The sequence below is a fragment of the Brachionichthys hirsutus genome, unplaced genomic scaffold, assembly GCF_040956055.1.
Source record: "Brachionichthys hirsutus isolate HB-005 unplaced genomic scaffold, CSIRO-AGI_Bhir_v1 contig_819, whole genome shotgun sequence".
NCBI lineage: Eukaryota > Metazoa > Chordata > Actinopteri > Lophiiformes > Brachionichthyidae > Brachionichthys > Brachionichthys hirsutus.
In genome coordinates, this window is record NW_027180493.1 from 63,397 (window position 1) to 80,683 (window position 17,287).

A 17,287-nucleotide genomic window follows, 5' to 3' on the forward strand; every position below is an offset into this window, starting at 1 on the left:
ACCATAAATCAATGTTTGATAAATATAGATAGAAGTAGCTTTCAGTTGTAAGTCATCCACAGGTCTTTAAAAAACACGTGTTTTTATTTTAGTACATTTTAGAAGTTACACATTGGATATAAGTTGAGAAGAAAAAGTGAATTAAAACATAACAAAGAAAAATGCTGTGTTTAAAATGTTATAAAATCATAAAATAAGGTTTTTATATTTATTTAGAAGTGATGAAAAAAACATAATTGCTATACTGTATACCATAATTAATGTAACCTTCATAAATAATATTTTGGTTTATTTGATGCAGAATAATTAATTATTCACCTTTTTGTCATATATGTGAACCACTTTCTCTAAACAGACCGATACACATATAGTATTAACTGTATATAATTATATTCTTGTTTTCTACAACAAACTTGATTACACAGACATTTTGAGATATACTTTTTTTCTTAATGCTTTTTTGTTTCATTACTCAGTTTATTTAGATTGTCATACTCAATATAATCTAAGTAGTCAAATCAATAACACAAATAAATACTTATTCAGATGTGTGAGCGTGTGGTAACAGTTTGACAAATCATTATAATTTTTTTAGGCTTTTACCTAAGCGGTGTGAATTAACATGTATTTATTTTAAAAACTGTCATAGTGTGGAAACACTGTTTTCAAATCTAAAACTACGCCCAGATTCCTACAACGCAGCTTCAGATTCTGGATGGATGGAAAACTCAGAGTTGACTGATGATGAGACAGTTTTGAGACTTTGGGAGATATTTGTTAAGGGTGAATGTTTGGAAAGAGTGCCTTTCTCCATAAACATCTGGCAGGAAAATCCATCCCAGCACGAAGACAAGTCCCAGTTTCATCATAATGCATTGCTCTTTGCTGTTCATGTGGGACTTAAGCCAAGAGTTATGGAAGATAGGCTGTCTGCCTGTCAGAGACAGGTACCCCCTGCAGCTTTCTTTGTACACTGGTCAGCAGGAACTGAGAGGAATTTTTCCACTCTTTACCCTCGCCGAAGGGGAGGCGAGGGTATTGCAATTGGGTCTGTTTGTATGTTTGTCTGTCCATGCGCATAACTCAAAAACTAGTTACCCAATCGACTTGAAATTTTTACACAAGCAAGGTTCTGTCCGTGGCTTGGTCCTCGCCGAGAATGGCGTTGATCCGGATCTGGATCCAGATTCTAGAATTTTTTAAAGGATTCTTTAACATTGCGAGAACTGTCTCACAAGATCGAATAGTCTATTGGAGGCGAGGGTCTGCAATCTCTGATTGTCTCTTGTTTCTTTTTCTAATAACAACTTTGACGTCTACATATTAACTCTTTGAGTGCCATTCACGTCTAAAGACATTTTTTTGAAACCCAAACATTCACTGCCAACCCTGACATTGAAATCTGGCTCTCTTCAACGGCCAATAACTCCGAAACGAGAAATGATAGGAACACGCTTTTTTTCTGATGAAAGAAGAGACTTTAATCTTTCATTTGGTAGGTTCGGCGTTTGCATAGTCATAGTAAAGGATATCATGTGGGGCTTGGAAAATGAGTGAAAACTGTGGCATATAGCTGAGCCTATAGCTGAGTTGAAAATGGCTGGCACTCAATGAGTTAATGGTATGCACCGGAAGTTTCCTTCGACTAAAGTGGCTGACAAAGATTTGCATCTGTCTGCATGAAACAAAATGTTATTCTATCACTCATTCACTTATTTGGTTTATTCATTATATATATATATTATGTACAATAAAACATAGCTTGATGTGTAGTTTGTGTGGCCAGTATACTACAAAGTTAAATTCCTATAATAATTTTATAATCAGCCCATATCATTAATCGGCTGTAAGCAAGGCGGTAACTCTGTAAATGATTGATCTGTCTATGGTCGTTTGGCTGATCCCAGAACATCTAGTTCAGCTGAAGCGTAAGTAATGTGTGTGGCTATAGATTGAGAGTGGAAGATGATTACAGTGATTATCCTAGCAGTGAAAGGGAGTCTGGGATACCCCTGTGTTTGCTTTGCTTGGGATCTGGTATTCATAACCTTCATCCATCACTTGGCCTGTAATCAAAGATGTAGCAGATGCCCGAAAGACCCCCAAATAAACATTATGTTTGCCCTTGGTTTGCCAGTTCTTATGATTTTTGAAAATGATCAGTTTTATAGTGTACTGCACATTATACTGTGTTTGCAGCTGAAGCAGGTGTTTTCTGGAAAGGACTGCACACAGAGCTCAAAGTCAAAGGCTTTTGATGGCTCAAGAGCAGTGAGTCCCTGGGGTAGTCTGGCTTGATCTGGCTGCAGGACTCTTGTTTCTCTGCAGAGCAATCCGAGCTCCTTCACACCATCAACAAAGGTGTGAGTTGAGATAAATAACCAGATAGCTTTACAACGTCCTCTCTAGAGCTGTGAGTTTTACTAATCTGTGGCAGTAAAAATGTCAGGCGTGGGCGTGGCTCCCATGCCCCTAACTTTAACGACTCTACTCTACTACTAAAGTCTGTCACAGTAGATTGTATGAGTTCAAAGAGATGCTGTAAACACAGAAATGCTTTCTAACTCCCATGTTTAGAAAACTACAGCGTTACAGACCTTTCTCTCATAAATAGCTGTAAATGGATACACATATCTGCATGTCGTTGCATGCCTATGAATATTGACAGATAATTTCTCTGTATGTAGCTGGACATCATTTATTTATTGTTTGACAATTGGCAGGTGGCAGAGCACAAGAAGAGCTTCATTCTTCAAACAATAACCTAGTTTACATTACACAGCCCTCACAGGAAAACGTTTGGGGACCCCTGTTCTATAGTTTAGGGATTAAAAGAAACATTTGGAGAGGTGATTATAAATGCCAGTGGGTGGAGCAATCTCTTTAGACCACCATTGGAACCATTGGTAACATGAAATATGTACATTTCTGCAAATTATTGTTTTGTTGCAGCTTTACGTTTGTTGCCTCAAATTCAGATAAAAAGTTGTTGCCACATTTCGCCCAGTTGCCAGTGAAACATAGATCCTGGACCGACCCACACAGAGGCTGGAATGCTAAAGTCGATTTCAATATTTGTGTTGATGCTATTAAAAGTAACTTTCAAAATCACATTAAAAATGATTTGTTGGACTTTGACAGAGTTGAGCATCCAGTTAGGGTCATGATTTACTCAACAGCCTGAATAATTTATGTGATGCATATGATTCATTAAAGGCTTTGGCTCGTGGTAAGAGAAAATTCCCTTTTCTTTGGTTGTGTCTGCTCACATGGGTCACAGCAGCCTCTACGAGGCAAACAAGGACATGGGACATGGCAATGTTTCTCTCCTGGGAAACGAATACTTCCACACACCTTGTTTTTTTTTAACAAGCTAAACCCAGTGAGGTTATTAGTACCTCATTCCCATTAGGGACAGACAGCAGCTGTTGCCAAACAGATGTGAAAGCCACTTAAATCCAATAAGCATTCCCTTCACACCCTGTTTCTCTAACAAGTGGTTTGCATGGTCCAATGCCAACGAAAGGAAGTTGCTGTTATTTTGTCGCCTTCTCAGACTTTGATTTGTTGTCTACTACAGCCCACGCTCGAGCAAATACCCCCCAGTTCACTTTACATAGATACCAGTATATGTTAACATACTGTACCGCTCGTCTTACTCCCCAGTTCTGTGGACTTGGTCTGCATGTCCTTCCACTGGGTACACAGGGGAACGCCATTGCACAACTCTCGTCACAGCAAATTAAAAAAGTTGAGGTAATCTCACTCTCACACTTTTGTTGCCATAAATACAAGCGTGCACTCGCACATTGGTTCACCTCTACAAACTGAATTGAAAACAGGTGCCCGCCGCATATCTTGAATTCTTCCCAACTACAAAAGTCGTTTGACTTGGATGGTTTTGTGAGAGTCACCCTGAAGGAAAGTGGAGTCCATGTGGAGCTGTGTAAGTGTGTAAACATGCGGCGTTGGGTTCCGTGCAACATGTTGGTGGAGTAGCACAGACTCACATTATATTGGAACCATATTTCCCCCTCTACGCAGTCCTAACAAGCAGTGTCAAGTTAACGTCAGCTACATCATGCAAACATAGAAATCCACTACATTTAATAGCTTTTGACTTACACGTAAAGCTTAAATGGAAGTCTTGAGATAACCTTGTTTCAGTCTTTTTCTGCAACTGCAGAGGAACTGATTAGTGGAGGAAATGTTCCAATGGGAAACACAAGGAAGAGAGTTGCTGGATGAATCACTGGAACTGATGGAGATAGAAGTGGAGCCATGTCGGATGAGCTAACAATAATTGTGATGCCTTTGGGATTTTCTGAATATGTAGAAATGTTGGTAATGCTGTTTGTCTGTAACCAACTGTGTGGAATGTGGATGCCTAAAAATGTATTTTCTAAGACCCTGGAAGCTGAAGTTCAGTATATGCATCGTTAAATATAGAAAAAAAAAATGCTCTGAATTAATTTCTCTAAACCTTCTCCGCTGGCTGTATGTCTCGAGCATTTGGTATTGAATTAGCTTTCATAGCATGCCAGAGCTCAAGTCTCAGTGCTTGTACTGTGTGTTTGCTTGTATGTGCACATCTGTGTGTATGTGGGTGTGTGGCCCCATGCTTGTATGTGCGTGTGTGTGTGTGTGTGTGTGTGTGTGTGTGTTTGCTTGCCTGTTGCTGGCTAACCTTGATGGAACTAAACATCCAAATTGATATTTGCTGTGGCTGAGTCTTCAGCATTGAATGAAACCAGAGAGTGAAAATAGTTTTTGCCAAGCTCATACTTTTTCCTCTCAAAGTGCAAATTGCAATGGCAAATTAAGAACACAAAGTTCAGAGCAAATAGGCTCCCTCTCTCAGCTGCTAAGAACTTCACATTCTTGCTTGGCTAAACACGCATGTCAAGTATGTGTGTGTGTAAAGAAAGCTGGTATGAGATATGAGAAACTTTATAAATCTGACTCTGACCAGCCACAAACCTCGCCGCACGGCACTGGTGTAAATCCAATGATGAGCTGCTTGGCGGAGGTTTGCGCTCTCCGAGTGCTTTTCTAGTTGTTGTATAAGATTTTGAGGTTGAGCCTGTTGTTTATGTTTTATGTGAAAGGCGTCACACATGAGCCGGATGGCAAAGCGGATAATGGATCTACTGTACATGAAATCACAGCGGTGTTGCTGATTACCACAATTGCTTTTGTTTATATAGAATCGTTACAACATTTTTAATGAATTGGACATACTGTTTACTGGCAGTACTTTCATTTCACTACATAAAAACATTTAAAGGAAAACTGCCTGTTGTGTAATGCATAGTGTGTAAGGCTAAATCAGCATTTTGGTATAGGGTGCATGCTGAAGATCAGAAGACGCAGGGACCTACCTTGTTTGAGAAGCTCCTAATAGTTTCACTGGGTGGTTTACTGCCATGGCCAACTACTCAGTGGGTACATGTGTAATATATCACCAAAGTAATGGTTGAAGCAAAATATATCACAATTAAAGGTGTGTTAGGAAACATTAAAATTAAATACACCTTATCAGCACACTCTAACTCACAGATGTTAGAAGGAGAAAGGTGATATTTCACTGTAAACTTCAGTCAGCGTGTCACTAAGGTGAGCGCTATGAGCCAGTTAACACCGTGTGAGTGCGTATCACCAGTGCTCATACGTTTGTGTGTACCTCGGTGTTTGAAGTGCAGAGCCACAGTAGTGAGGCATAGCTTTGACCGATGCTGACGGCCTTTCTGCTACACAGAACTGGCTTTTCCAGCAGATAGACAGCCTGACAATATCCAGACCCAACTCTTTCCGCTACACACAAACACAGCATAGGCAGACCAACACACACACGCACACGCATAGGCACATACTCACACACCAATGCACACGGAAACATTTCTGGGTTTGTTCCGCATGTTTCTGACTGGACTGTTTGTAAGATAAAAGAGACGTTTGCAGCCGAGTGAGTACACTAGGCTCTACGTCTGACCTCATTCACAGACCTTCATTGTGTTTGAGAATTTTAAATTACATTTGGTGCTGTTTTAAATTACAATGCAATTTAAAGTGCCGCTTCAAACTAAATATTAATGTCGACTAAAGGACATTATTTATTGTTGCATTCATTTGATTCATTTAACAGAAGTAAAGTCCATTTTATGTTGCCTCGGTTGATTGACTGTCTTTATTTGTGAATCGTTAAATCATTTGTATTGATCCCAGAGTTAGTTTCCCATATGCGCTGCTTTTAATCCATTTAATTTATTCCACCATGGATTGCCATACTTTTTGTTCCATTTCTTCTTTTCATCATAACGCACATCATAACGCAGATGTGATCATATATTTGTGTGTGCTTGTGCACACAGATTGATGGTGTCTTGGTAATGTCATTACTTTCCTCTGAGGGAGAGCACAGATTCTTGGCTGCAGGGTTTTCCTCGAGGCTGTGTAGGAGTTCTTTCATGTTTGAGCTACAGATTTCCTAACACCAACAGCATGAATTTACCAAGCATCCTTTTCTGTTGGCAAAAGGCACATGGCGCTCTCTTCTTGTTAGGTGATAAAAGAGAACTTGACTAGATTAGCTAGTAACGATAAATTTACCCATCAGGCTACTAGTAACTTCTCGCCGGCAAGCTAACGAAGGATTAGCACTCAATCAGAGACCAGACCTTTCCTTGGGAATAAGCTACTCATGGTTGGTTAGCATATCTACTCTACTACACTTGATACGTAAATAATACATCATTCAGATCAATTGCTAGGGCTGAAACTATTGATTATCTTCATTTCTATGCTGTTATCATTGAATTGATTTAATCCATCCTTCCATTTTCATATAGATCAGACAATCCTCTCCTCTACAGCCGGTTTTCCGCTCTGTGTGTCAAAGGAGTTGCTGGAGCCTATCCCAGCTTGCCATGGGCGAGAGGCGGGGTACACGTCGGACGCGTTGGCAGCACATCACAGGGTCACACAGAGGCAGACAGCTATTCACACACACACTACAGATCATTTGGATTAACCAATTCACCTAAATTGCATGTTGTGGTTGGCAGGAAAGGATAGGATTTTGAACCTGGTGCCTTCTTGCTATGAGGCGACAGCGCTAACCACTGTGCCACTGTGCCGCCTGTATTTATTCCATTTACTTAATCATTTTTGGATTTAAAAAAGTAGAAATAAATGATTAATTCTCAGAGCCTCGTCTAAAAATCCAATAACCCAAAAATCAGCCACCTCCTCCAGCTCTTCCAGCTGGATCCCGAGGCGTTCCCAGACCAGCCGAGAGACATAGTCTCTCCAGCAAATCCTGGGTCCTCCCCGAGGCCTCCTCCCAGTGGGACATGCACGTAACACCTCCCCAGGGAGGTGGCCAATAGATGCCCCAGCCACCACAACTGACTCCTCTCGATGTGGAGGAGCAGCGGCTCGACTCCGAGTTCCTCCCAACCTGTCTCTAAGGGTGCGCCCAGCCAGCTGCGGCGGAAACTCATTTTGAACGCTTGTATCCGGGATCTTGTTTTTTCATGACTCATCATTACCTGAGGTGAAAGTAGGAACGTAGATTGACTTTTGGCTCAGCTCCTTCTTCACCAGACAGACCGACACAATGGCTTAGATCATTGGGGACGGATGCATTGTGGTCTTACACACATAGACACTTACTTTATTGTAGACATTACTCTTTACCTACCTGCAGAGAAGCCATATATTTAACAGATTGTTACATCTCACGATGCCTTTTATGATGCATGTGCAAGCTGTGTCTTGGGGAAAGACTGGCTGCCTGCTGTTCAGATCTCAGGTGAGGAAAGGCCTGGAATCACTCTTTCTGACAGCCACATCTGGCGCTACTTTCTTTGTCCTGTTGCCCTCAACTCTACTCCTGAAAACAGACACTTCACTGCTTTAACCACAGAGAGAGTGGGTTATCATAATAATATTAATGATAGGTAATAATGAGATGTGGAGCAGACAGTTTAATTAGGACAAATACACTCCAGAATTGAACCTTGCTTAATAAAAGCATTGTTAATTCTAGCATTCCTTTGTCTCCGGCTTTTGCCGCACCAATTTTGTTGGAAGGTGAATTAATGCCAGCTGCAACAAGCAATATTTCTGTTCTGTCTGTTTGCTCTGTGGATTATGCCTAACCACTATTAGAAAGAAAGGCTTACAGCGAATGAACACTAGCAAAAAAAACACACTTTAGCTGAAGCGTTCCTTTGTAAGCGGCGTTTAAATGTAGCCTGACTCTGATTTAAAGCCACATTTAAAGTCACATGCATTTATTAAAAATTCTAACATGAAGGAACCTCACACCTTTCACACGCTTGTAATAGCGTGAAATTCAAAACAGAAGAATAGCCTCACGCGTTCCCTCTGTGATAATCTGGTGGTAAGCTCTGCCGGTGCGAGGACGGAGCCAGACCCTCGGATTGTCTTCATCTGTTTCCTCTTGAACCTAGAAAGTAAAGGTCAGAGTTCATTCATGGTCATATCTACATTAATGTACTTTTGAAGTTCTTTTCGGTGTCTTATTAAAAGGAGGTCTTTTCTTCAAATACATTGGGTTTCATTTGATGACTTTTCCACTCTAGACTATTTTATAATACCATATACTGTACCCTATATTGTGCAGTACATTAAACAAAAACAGTACATGAACTTGGGCATGAAGTACCACATGAGCTCATCGGGCTCATTTGGTTTATTGATTTCAGGTGCATAGGAAGAATCAAAGTTACAACTGCTTTGTGGGTTTCTCCCAGCCAGGTCTTTAGACAAATTGTACAACTTTGCCGACTGTGCTGGTCTGCACCTGATCCTGGGGCTCAACGCACTGCACAGAAACCCAGACAACTCCTGGAACACCTCCTCCACCCTAAGCCTCCTGAAGTACGGCGCTGGCAAGAAGTACAACATTTCCTGGGAGCTTGGCAATGGTCAGAACAGCTACATATCACAATCTTTACTAAATGACTTGATGTTGTAAAAAAAAAAAAGGCTGTTTGATTTTACGCAGCCCTGACATGGACACTATTGATTAACAGTTCTAAGATATCCCTCCTTAACTTGATGGCCTTTCTCCCTTCACGTTACTATTAATTATAAATTATATGTATATTATTTCACTTACCTGATCTCTTAACAATTTCCAGCATTGCACAAAACCCAACCTTCTCACCTAATTAGTTCTTAAACTGATGAAATGGTAGCTCTCTGTTCCTGAAGCCAGGAATGAATGACTGACTACTTAATAGAGATGTAGACGTGTCATCTGTGAGAGGTTTCTTATGGTGAAGCAGTTTAAGGGTTAAGGCTAGGGTTCATTCAGGGATGAAAGCAACTGCTAGTCCTCATGCTATCCCGGCCATCTGTGCTCCAGGAGAGCTGCTGTGCACACACAGAGCCCTGTGTTTTCCCGGTACACATAAATTCATATTTTAATTTGTTTTCATCTGCAATAAAGCTTATAATAGAAACTTTTATTCCAGATCAAGTTTAAAAGTACCATGAAAATCCCATCAGTTGCAAATATACATACGGTATATAGCAATTGAAATTGCCGATGCAGTGCGGACACTTTTAAATTTTGAAAATAGTATTTTATTGTCGTTTGCAGCAATGCAGCAAAAACAGCTACTTGCACATACCAAACAGACTTACAGAAAGTTTTATTTTAAAGGTTGAACTAAACACTGAATGTATAATATAAAGGCAAGGCACTTAACTGAAACTTTTTTAGAACCTCTCGCCAAAATATCCTCACTCGTGTTGGTGTGATTAATACTTTTCCCAATATCTGACCTCATGAAATAAACGTAAAAAGCCCCGGCTCCTGTCCAGTCAGGTTCCTCCGCTTTAAAATGAGTCCTTTGGCATGAAGGCGTGTGTAGCATCATGGATGAGATGAGCCTAAACACTGAGCAAACAATCCCAAGGGTATCCCCCTCCCTATGACATTCAGCGTTTATGGTAACATTACAGAATCCACCAGCTCTGATCACCAGGAACATTCAGGGTTTTAGCAGCAGCAGCCCCCTCTGGAGGAAACAGTGAGAGAACTTTATACCACTTATCATTAATAGTAATCTAAACTAAACATTTGAACCTCTTTCATGTGACATCAGATCTCCTGCGATTTATTTTTTGTTTTCCCTCAGTCTATCTCTACTGATTCTGCAAGGCCACCCTGTGTGTTTTGGACCACTCTTCTGTCTGTATTACTCTAAATTGCCCAATTATATATATATATATATATATATATTTCTACTGGCTGTTGGATATTCTCTCAGAGAGCAAGATCAGGCTACAACCTCAATAATATCATCCGATAACGCACCACTGTTGCCTCTCTAATCTCTACCTAGCCTGCTCAATGTACTGTATCTCCTCTTCCTAGAGCCTAATGCCTACCGCAGCATGGTGGGCCGTGCACTCAACAGCACCCAGTTAGCTCAAGACTATGCCAAGTTGCGGACATTGCTGCAGTCTGTGCGCTTCTACCACCGCGCTCACCTCTACGGACCTAATGCAGGACGACCCCGAAAGAACGCAATCCTGCTGCTGGATGGGTGAGTCGGCAAGTAAAACACCGATTGGGCATTCCTCTCCTTCTTAGGCTATCCTGTTAGAGAATTGGAGGAAGGGAGTGGAAAGTTTCCATCTCCAGAGATGCTGTTAGACACTTTAACTGTTTAAGACGCACACATTCACACTGTGTGTGCAGCGGTGTTTCCACTTTGCAGGTTTCGGGGTTGCAGTTCTCGTAATACCTTGTCAGTTTACATAGTATGTCATGTGATTGATAATGTGATGGCACCACATCCCACCTGTACATTTTAGCCAAGTCCATCAGCTACAGTTTGGCTTTAGTGGCGTGTATCACAGCCTTGTGTGAACCGCAGCCTAAGGAAATCATTAAAACACCTAAAGGTGAACAAATATCCCTCTCCCTGTTGCATCGGGAACTCTTCTGCCCTGAAGTTCAGGGTGAGGACTCTAGTTTGAATGAAGCCGGATAATGTTCACCCAAAATGTTTGAGTTTTTCTTTCTGTAGAAATTAGATACAAATTTGACTAAAATGGATGCAAACGGTTGAAAAACAGAATGAGAATCAACACAATATCAAATCATTGGATCTTCACAGCTCTGTCAGTGCTGTATGATCCAGAATAGTGTGACTTTATGACACAAACAAAAACACTTCTGTGTGCTAAACTTTCAGCGTAAGTACAGATATGGGCACAGGAACAGTTTAATGTCCGAATGTCCAGCACACGTTATAGACAAGGAGCTGGAAGACGAGGAGAATGAGTAATTTGTTACGGGTCTTCTTCTTGAGCTACTTAGATCAGTGAAACCATTAGGAACTGCTGTTTATCTCAAATCTCTAAGTTACTCATCAGTAAATTGTGTGTGTGCGTGTGTGTGTGCCCTTCAAACTGATTGATGAGCTGTGGGCTCAGACGAAAGGGAGGATGTGGAAGATGAGTTGAGAAAGAGGAGGACGAGTGAGAAGATAAAGAGGAGAGAGACTGGAGTATCCATGGGTCACGGGTGACACATTTAACGACAGGGTGATTCTTGTGTGTTTGACAGTGTTACGGGGGGGGCTCTAGTGTTTGACAGCCCAACTACTCTGCTGCTCTCAGGAAACAAGATGAACTGGACCACTGGGCTACTCAACTGTCCAAATATCTGAGCTGGACAGACTAAACAAGCCAGAGCGGTGAAAGTTTAGAGACACACATCTGGGCATGTCTGACAAGCCGCTACACCCAAATATGGAGCGATTTGGATCAGGTAGAGTCGGAAAACACACACAGAGATGCAAACGGGAGGAGGAGGAAGACAGGCAGGAGGAGCTATGTTGAGTTTATGTACAGAGTGAGTCCGTTAAAAGGTTCATTCAGTAAACATCATTTCTCATATCTGTGTGAGATATTTGGAGTTAGTATTTTTTGTAAACAATCTAAACTCTGCATGCAGGATAAGTACTGCAGGGCGTTACACTTTTAAACCTTTTTGTTTTTCGCCCTTTTTAGTTTACAGATTTACCACGTTACCTAAAAGACATTGTGGAGTCACACTTAAAGCTGCTAAAATTCTAAAACTGTTAAAACTGTTTTGAACAGAGTATATTTATTATTGTGCCTCACACGCACAACCAAAGCATTGCAAGTTGATAGAAGCCAGAACGGGAGTACTGAAAAAAAAAAGAAGAAAAAAAAAAGAATTGGACACAGTGCACAGATTTTTCTATGTTTTTGTCTTGGCTTTGTTTTTTATTATTTTTTAAGCGTAAATTTAAGTAGCTGGAAGAAGTGTATCAAGATTTGGAGCAAACAAACTACATACAGTACTAGAATGGCACTGAGTCCACAGCAGACCTCTAAATTCAGTCTGGACTACTCTCAAATCAAACTCATCAACGCATCATCGGCTCAGTAGGCAGAATATCCCCATGGTAACATAATTCAATTTGATTGTTCTGGATTTTTATTTGGATCTGTATACTGTATGTGAAATTGCACACACCAACCAAAGCTTTTTCTTTAAAAAAATGTAATGTTCTATGCATTTTTCTGCGAGAAATTAAAGCCATATCTGCCATTAGAGAAACTAGAAAGCAAAACCAATCAAATGTCTTTTGATTTTCGCATGATGTGCTCCTGATTACACCTATTGGCAAACTTCATGCTTCAGAAAATGACTTATTTATGTCATGATTTAACTGAAAAGGGTTATAGTAACCAAACCCCTGAACTCATTCATAAAGCAGTTTGATAGATTTATCGATTTAGTTTTGGGAGCAATACCTTTTCGCATAAGGGATTAACTATAGGTAGAATGTTGTCTTATCAAATAAAATGAGCATTTTGTAGCGGCACAGTGGTTCAAATCCTATTTATGGGTTTGTATGTTCTCCCTCTGTCCGCGTGGGCGTTCTCCGGTATCCTCCCACCCACGCAATTTAGGTAAATTGGTTACTCCAAATTGTCCATAGTGTGTGCGTGAATGGTTGTCTGTCAGTGTGGTCCCATGATGCACTGGCGACATGTCTGAGGTGTTCCCCCCGCAATCCGGCCCATAGCAAGCTGGGATAGGCTCCAGCAACTCCCGCGACCTTGTATTGCATCCTGTCTTCCAGTCTGCCTTATAGGTTACAGCAACATTTCCAAATTCAAAGTTAAGTTGGTGAATAAAGTAAACAAAAACAAAAATGTAATCATAAAAATGATCGGCCCGAACTGTGAAACTAACTCACTTTTTCCTCACTTTCAGGTTCATGAAGAATGCTGGCTCTGTCTTAGATGCAGTTACGTGGCAACAGTAGGTATTTTAACCTTTTTTTCTATTTTATTTTGTCCTTAGAAAAACATTCAACCAGTCTTCTAAACCCAGCAGCACAGCCTGTGCTGCTTTTATACCATTATCACTACAATTTGTATATGTAGCAGGCAGCTATCATTATTCTGAGAGATCACAAAGACTCCTGCATTATGAAGAGAAATATGTTTGTTGTGGAACCGAAGAGCAGGGAAACAAGGCAGAGATTGTTTGTCTGTTAAACTAGTAACACCTGCCGCTTGTCTATTACTCATCCTGTAGGAACGCATACAGACACATCAGTGGTTTGAGCTTTATGCACGTATGTCAAGTGTGTACAAGACGGCACAGCCACTGTAAGCGCAGACAAACCCTGTGAGTGAGTGAGTGGTCATAAAGGTGAGGGTCAGGTCTAATTAGGAGAAATTAGAAGAAACGGAAGGAGGCAGGTCTGCTGGTAAGGTTTAGAAAAACACCACCCACACTGTTAAAACCAAACCATATGGTCTGCCTCATTCCCTTTGTCAATTAGCTTATTCTACACTAGAGATCCAAATTCCAGTCTAACCAGGCTGCGTGACAGAAACTCTGACCTCTACAAAACAAGCCAAACTCATTAAGGTGGAGACCACTCATTAACACGTCTATGACACAGATTTTACTTCTCCAGCTGGCTCAACCGTGGGACAGTGGATTGATAATTCACTGCAGGTCATTCATTTCTAAATAGTCACGTATTTGTATTACATGATCTGAAAATAAAATGGTTTTAAAAGCTAAAGTGTAGTTAAGCACAAGCATACAAGTCATTTGGCTGACATCTTTTCCAGAGGGTGACTCACTCAGAGGATGCCTTGATCTGACTGTGTTGTGATGCTTTCCCACTTAAATTTTACATGGAAAACTGCTGAAAACAGACATGTCCCAGTGAGCAGCTGGAGACCAGCCACAGTCTCTCAAAACACCAGAGCAAATTTAACCTGATCTGTACATCACCGGAGCTCCATACATACATGCTCCATATGTTATTCATCTGTAAATAAAAGCCAAAGATCGGCTGTCCATCGATTAATCGTTGCCAAATATCACATTGGATTTGTCCAAGATGAAGTTACGATGATAGCTCACACACACACACACACAAAGACAACAGAGGTTTGATGGCCCATTTACCATTCAATAGACTACTGTTGTTGCTAGGGGGGGGTGCTTGTGTGAAGCAAATCCACCAACCACTAATTCCCTTCACTAACATTTGGCCGGTAAATTGAATATGATTAGATTGGAAATGATGCTTTTTGTCTTTTATCTAATGCTACGCTATAACACTTCTTGGATGAGAGGTGAAACGTCTTCAATCAAACTTGAACAAGTCCAGTTGGTTCTTCGTTTTACGCTTTGTGATATACTCTGATAATCAGTGCAGCTGTAATTATACCCAGATAATGTCAAAATCCTACTTTCATTCGAGTATGTTTTCTCTTTCTGACACTCTCTCGTCTCTCCTTCAAACTGTGGCTGTCTCATTTGGCCTCAAATAGTGTCCTGATATGTTCCATAGATTTGTGAGTGTTAGAGTTCTGGAACATTTTCCATTTTATATGGAGGGGCGCTGAAAATATTCACATAGTTGTATATCTGGTCAGAGTAGCAGTACCATGGATGGATAAAGGAAAGCGTCTGGGTTCTGTTTTGGTTGCCAAGTCTTATATAAACCCTCAGTGTGGAACAAAATTCTTGAGCAGTTTTCTTCATATTGATTATATCTATATATTATTTTCTTTGTGGAATTTGAGTGAAGGTTAATCATGCTTTATTACCTAATGTTTTCAAACGTGGTAGCACTCATCTGCAGTTTCAGCTATAAATACAATAGCTGTCTTTTTTATTTATGTTTCCATATATGAACAGCAATTTTCCATAGACTCAAGAAATATTATAAAGCTCCTTGAGAAAATGACCGGATAACCAAATAATATCTGTAAAGCTATGACTCAATCATTACATTGTTTACAGTTTGAGGCAAGGAGCTTTGGACTTTTCTAACAGATTGCATCACATCTTCAGCAACTAAGTTCAGCTCTCAGTTCTCAGCAGTTTTATTGTCATCAGTCATTTCCCACTGACTTTTCCAAAACAAGTTCAATTGAGGTCAGCTTTTAATTTTTTTATTTTACTGCTGCAGTTGTTGATGATTATATCTTCTTGTCAATGTCTAACAGTGGAGTTTTATTCCTCGGCACTGTCGCCAGTTAAATGTATTGATCCATTGCTGAAGAAATGTACTGCTGACTGGCTACTCAAATGAACTTTAATGCCTGGAATGACTTTGCATGTCCTTTATTGAACTGTTCATCAGTTCTAGAAAGGAAATAAAAATTGGAATTTGGCACAAAATATGTTTTAGCTTTTTTTTCTTTCTTTTTTTGAGTCGGGGGAATTTGGTTGGATCATCACATAACATTTATCATGAAAATGGTACCTTGCAAACAAAAAAATCCAAGTTTTAAATGATCATTTTATTTGATAAGACAACATGCTACCTACAGTTAATACCATATGCAAAAAAGTATTGACCCCAAAACTAAATCGAGAAATCTATAAAACTGCTTTATTTGATTTTTGATTTGAATGCTTTATTTCGAACATGCAAATTAAAAGACAAATAGAAAACAAACAAACCGAAAACAACGATAATAGTCAATCCAACAATAACAAAGTCAAAACAACAATAATAATACGAACAAAACATGTCCGAAAAGGAGTAGGATGAAGCATTAGCTTTTTTTGAACTTACCCCCCCTTTAGGAATTAGTTGCAGATGGACTAAACACTCCCGGGTTTTATTACTATCAGGCCTTTTCAGTTAGATAATAACATAAATTAATTATTATCTTACGCATGAAGTTGGCCAATAGTTGTCATCAGTAGCACACTGCTTAAGTTTTTTCCGTAATCCTGCTGAGAGAAAAACGCCGTCATAAACATTACCTCCATGGAGGAGGTAACTACATGCTATATCTGTAAATCTGATTTTTCTTCTGTTCCCAGTTTGAATGTGATCAAACAGCAGATTAACAATAAAGTTTCATATTTCAGTTGCTTTTTTTCCCAATCTGTGCTGTAATAGGAATCATATTGTTTCTCACAATGTAAAATGTGTGCAGGGTGTTCTTCTCCCAGCATTTCCGTATTCTTCTGTCTTAATATTCTTTACATTTCAGTTACTACATGGATGGCAGAGTGAAAAAAGTGGAGGACTTTCTAAAAAGTCGTCTGCTGGACACACTGACAGAACAAATCACCAAAGTTACCACGGTAAGTAAATATGTTTCCTTCGGAATCATGACATTGAAACGGCATTTTATATTTGCTTTATGCACGGTATACTTTGCACATGCATGAACTTGGTGCTTAACTTAACTTTATATCTGCAGGAAGTTGTTACATCTGCAAAATGTACCGGTAAATCTGGTGTATTTTTCAGAGGTCATATCTGGACTCATTTCTTTATGTAATTACATTTTGTAACCCAAATAACCCACATCTGAAAAACACATGAGTGAATCCTCTGGTTGAAATGGTTGCATCGACCGTGAGGTAATCTGATCACACATTGACTGATGTGTGAGAAATTCTGACTGAAGGACGAACGGTGCCAAAGCAAGTCCATGAAGCAAAACATAAAACATTTAATTAAATCTACTGGCGAAAATCAGTGACATCAGTTGTTCTGCTTTTACTTATTTGCATATGTAGGCATGTTCTGTTGCCATCTGTATTCAGCAGCGTTAACGTGAGTTCATTTAGCTGTTTTACTTTCAGTTAAAATCACAATCAGAGCAAACAAAGAAGAGATATCTGAGGGAAAAACACATCAGTGTATAAACAAATACAATCAAGGAATACAAATAAATAAATCAATAATCTTTTTTTTTGTTT

The 17,287-nt window shown here is 39.9% G+C and overlaps 1 protein-coding gene across 1 annotated transcript in view; it reads left to right on the forward strand.

Moving 5' to 3' along the window:
• The window catches only part of LOC137915572 (inactive heparanase-2-like), a 41,544-nt gene that overhangs the window by 16,250 nt on the left and 8,007 nt on the right, over positions 1-17,287 (forward strand). The window contains exons 4-7 of the mRNA XM_068758772.1: positions 8,781-8,954; positions 10,415-10,586; positions 13,301-13,348; positions 16,570-16,663. Of these exons, the coding sequence (XP_068614873.1) occupies positions 8,781-8,954; positions 10,415-10,586; positions 13,301-13,348; positions 16,570-16,663 (488 nt within the window). The remainder of the gene's footprint in view (positions 1-8,780; positions 8,955-10,414; positions 10,587-13,300; positions 13,349-16,569; positions 16,664-17,287) is intronic.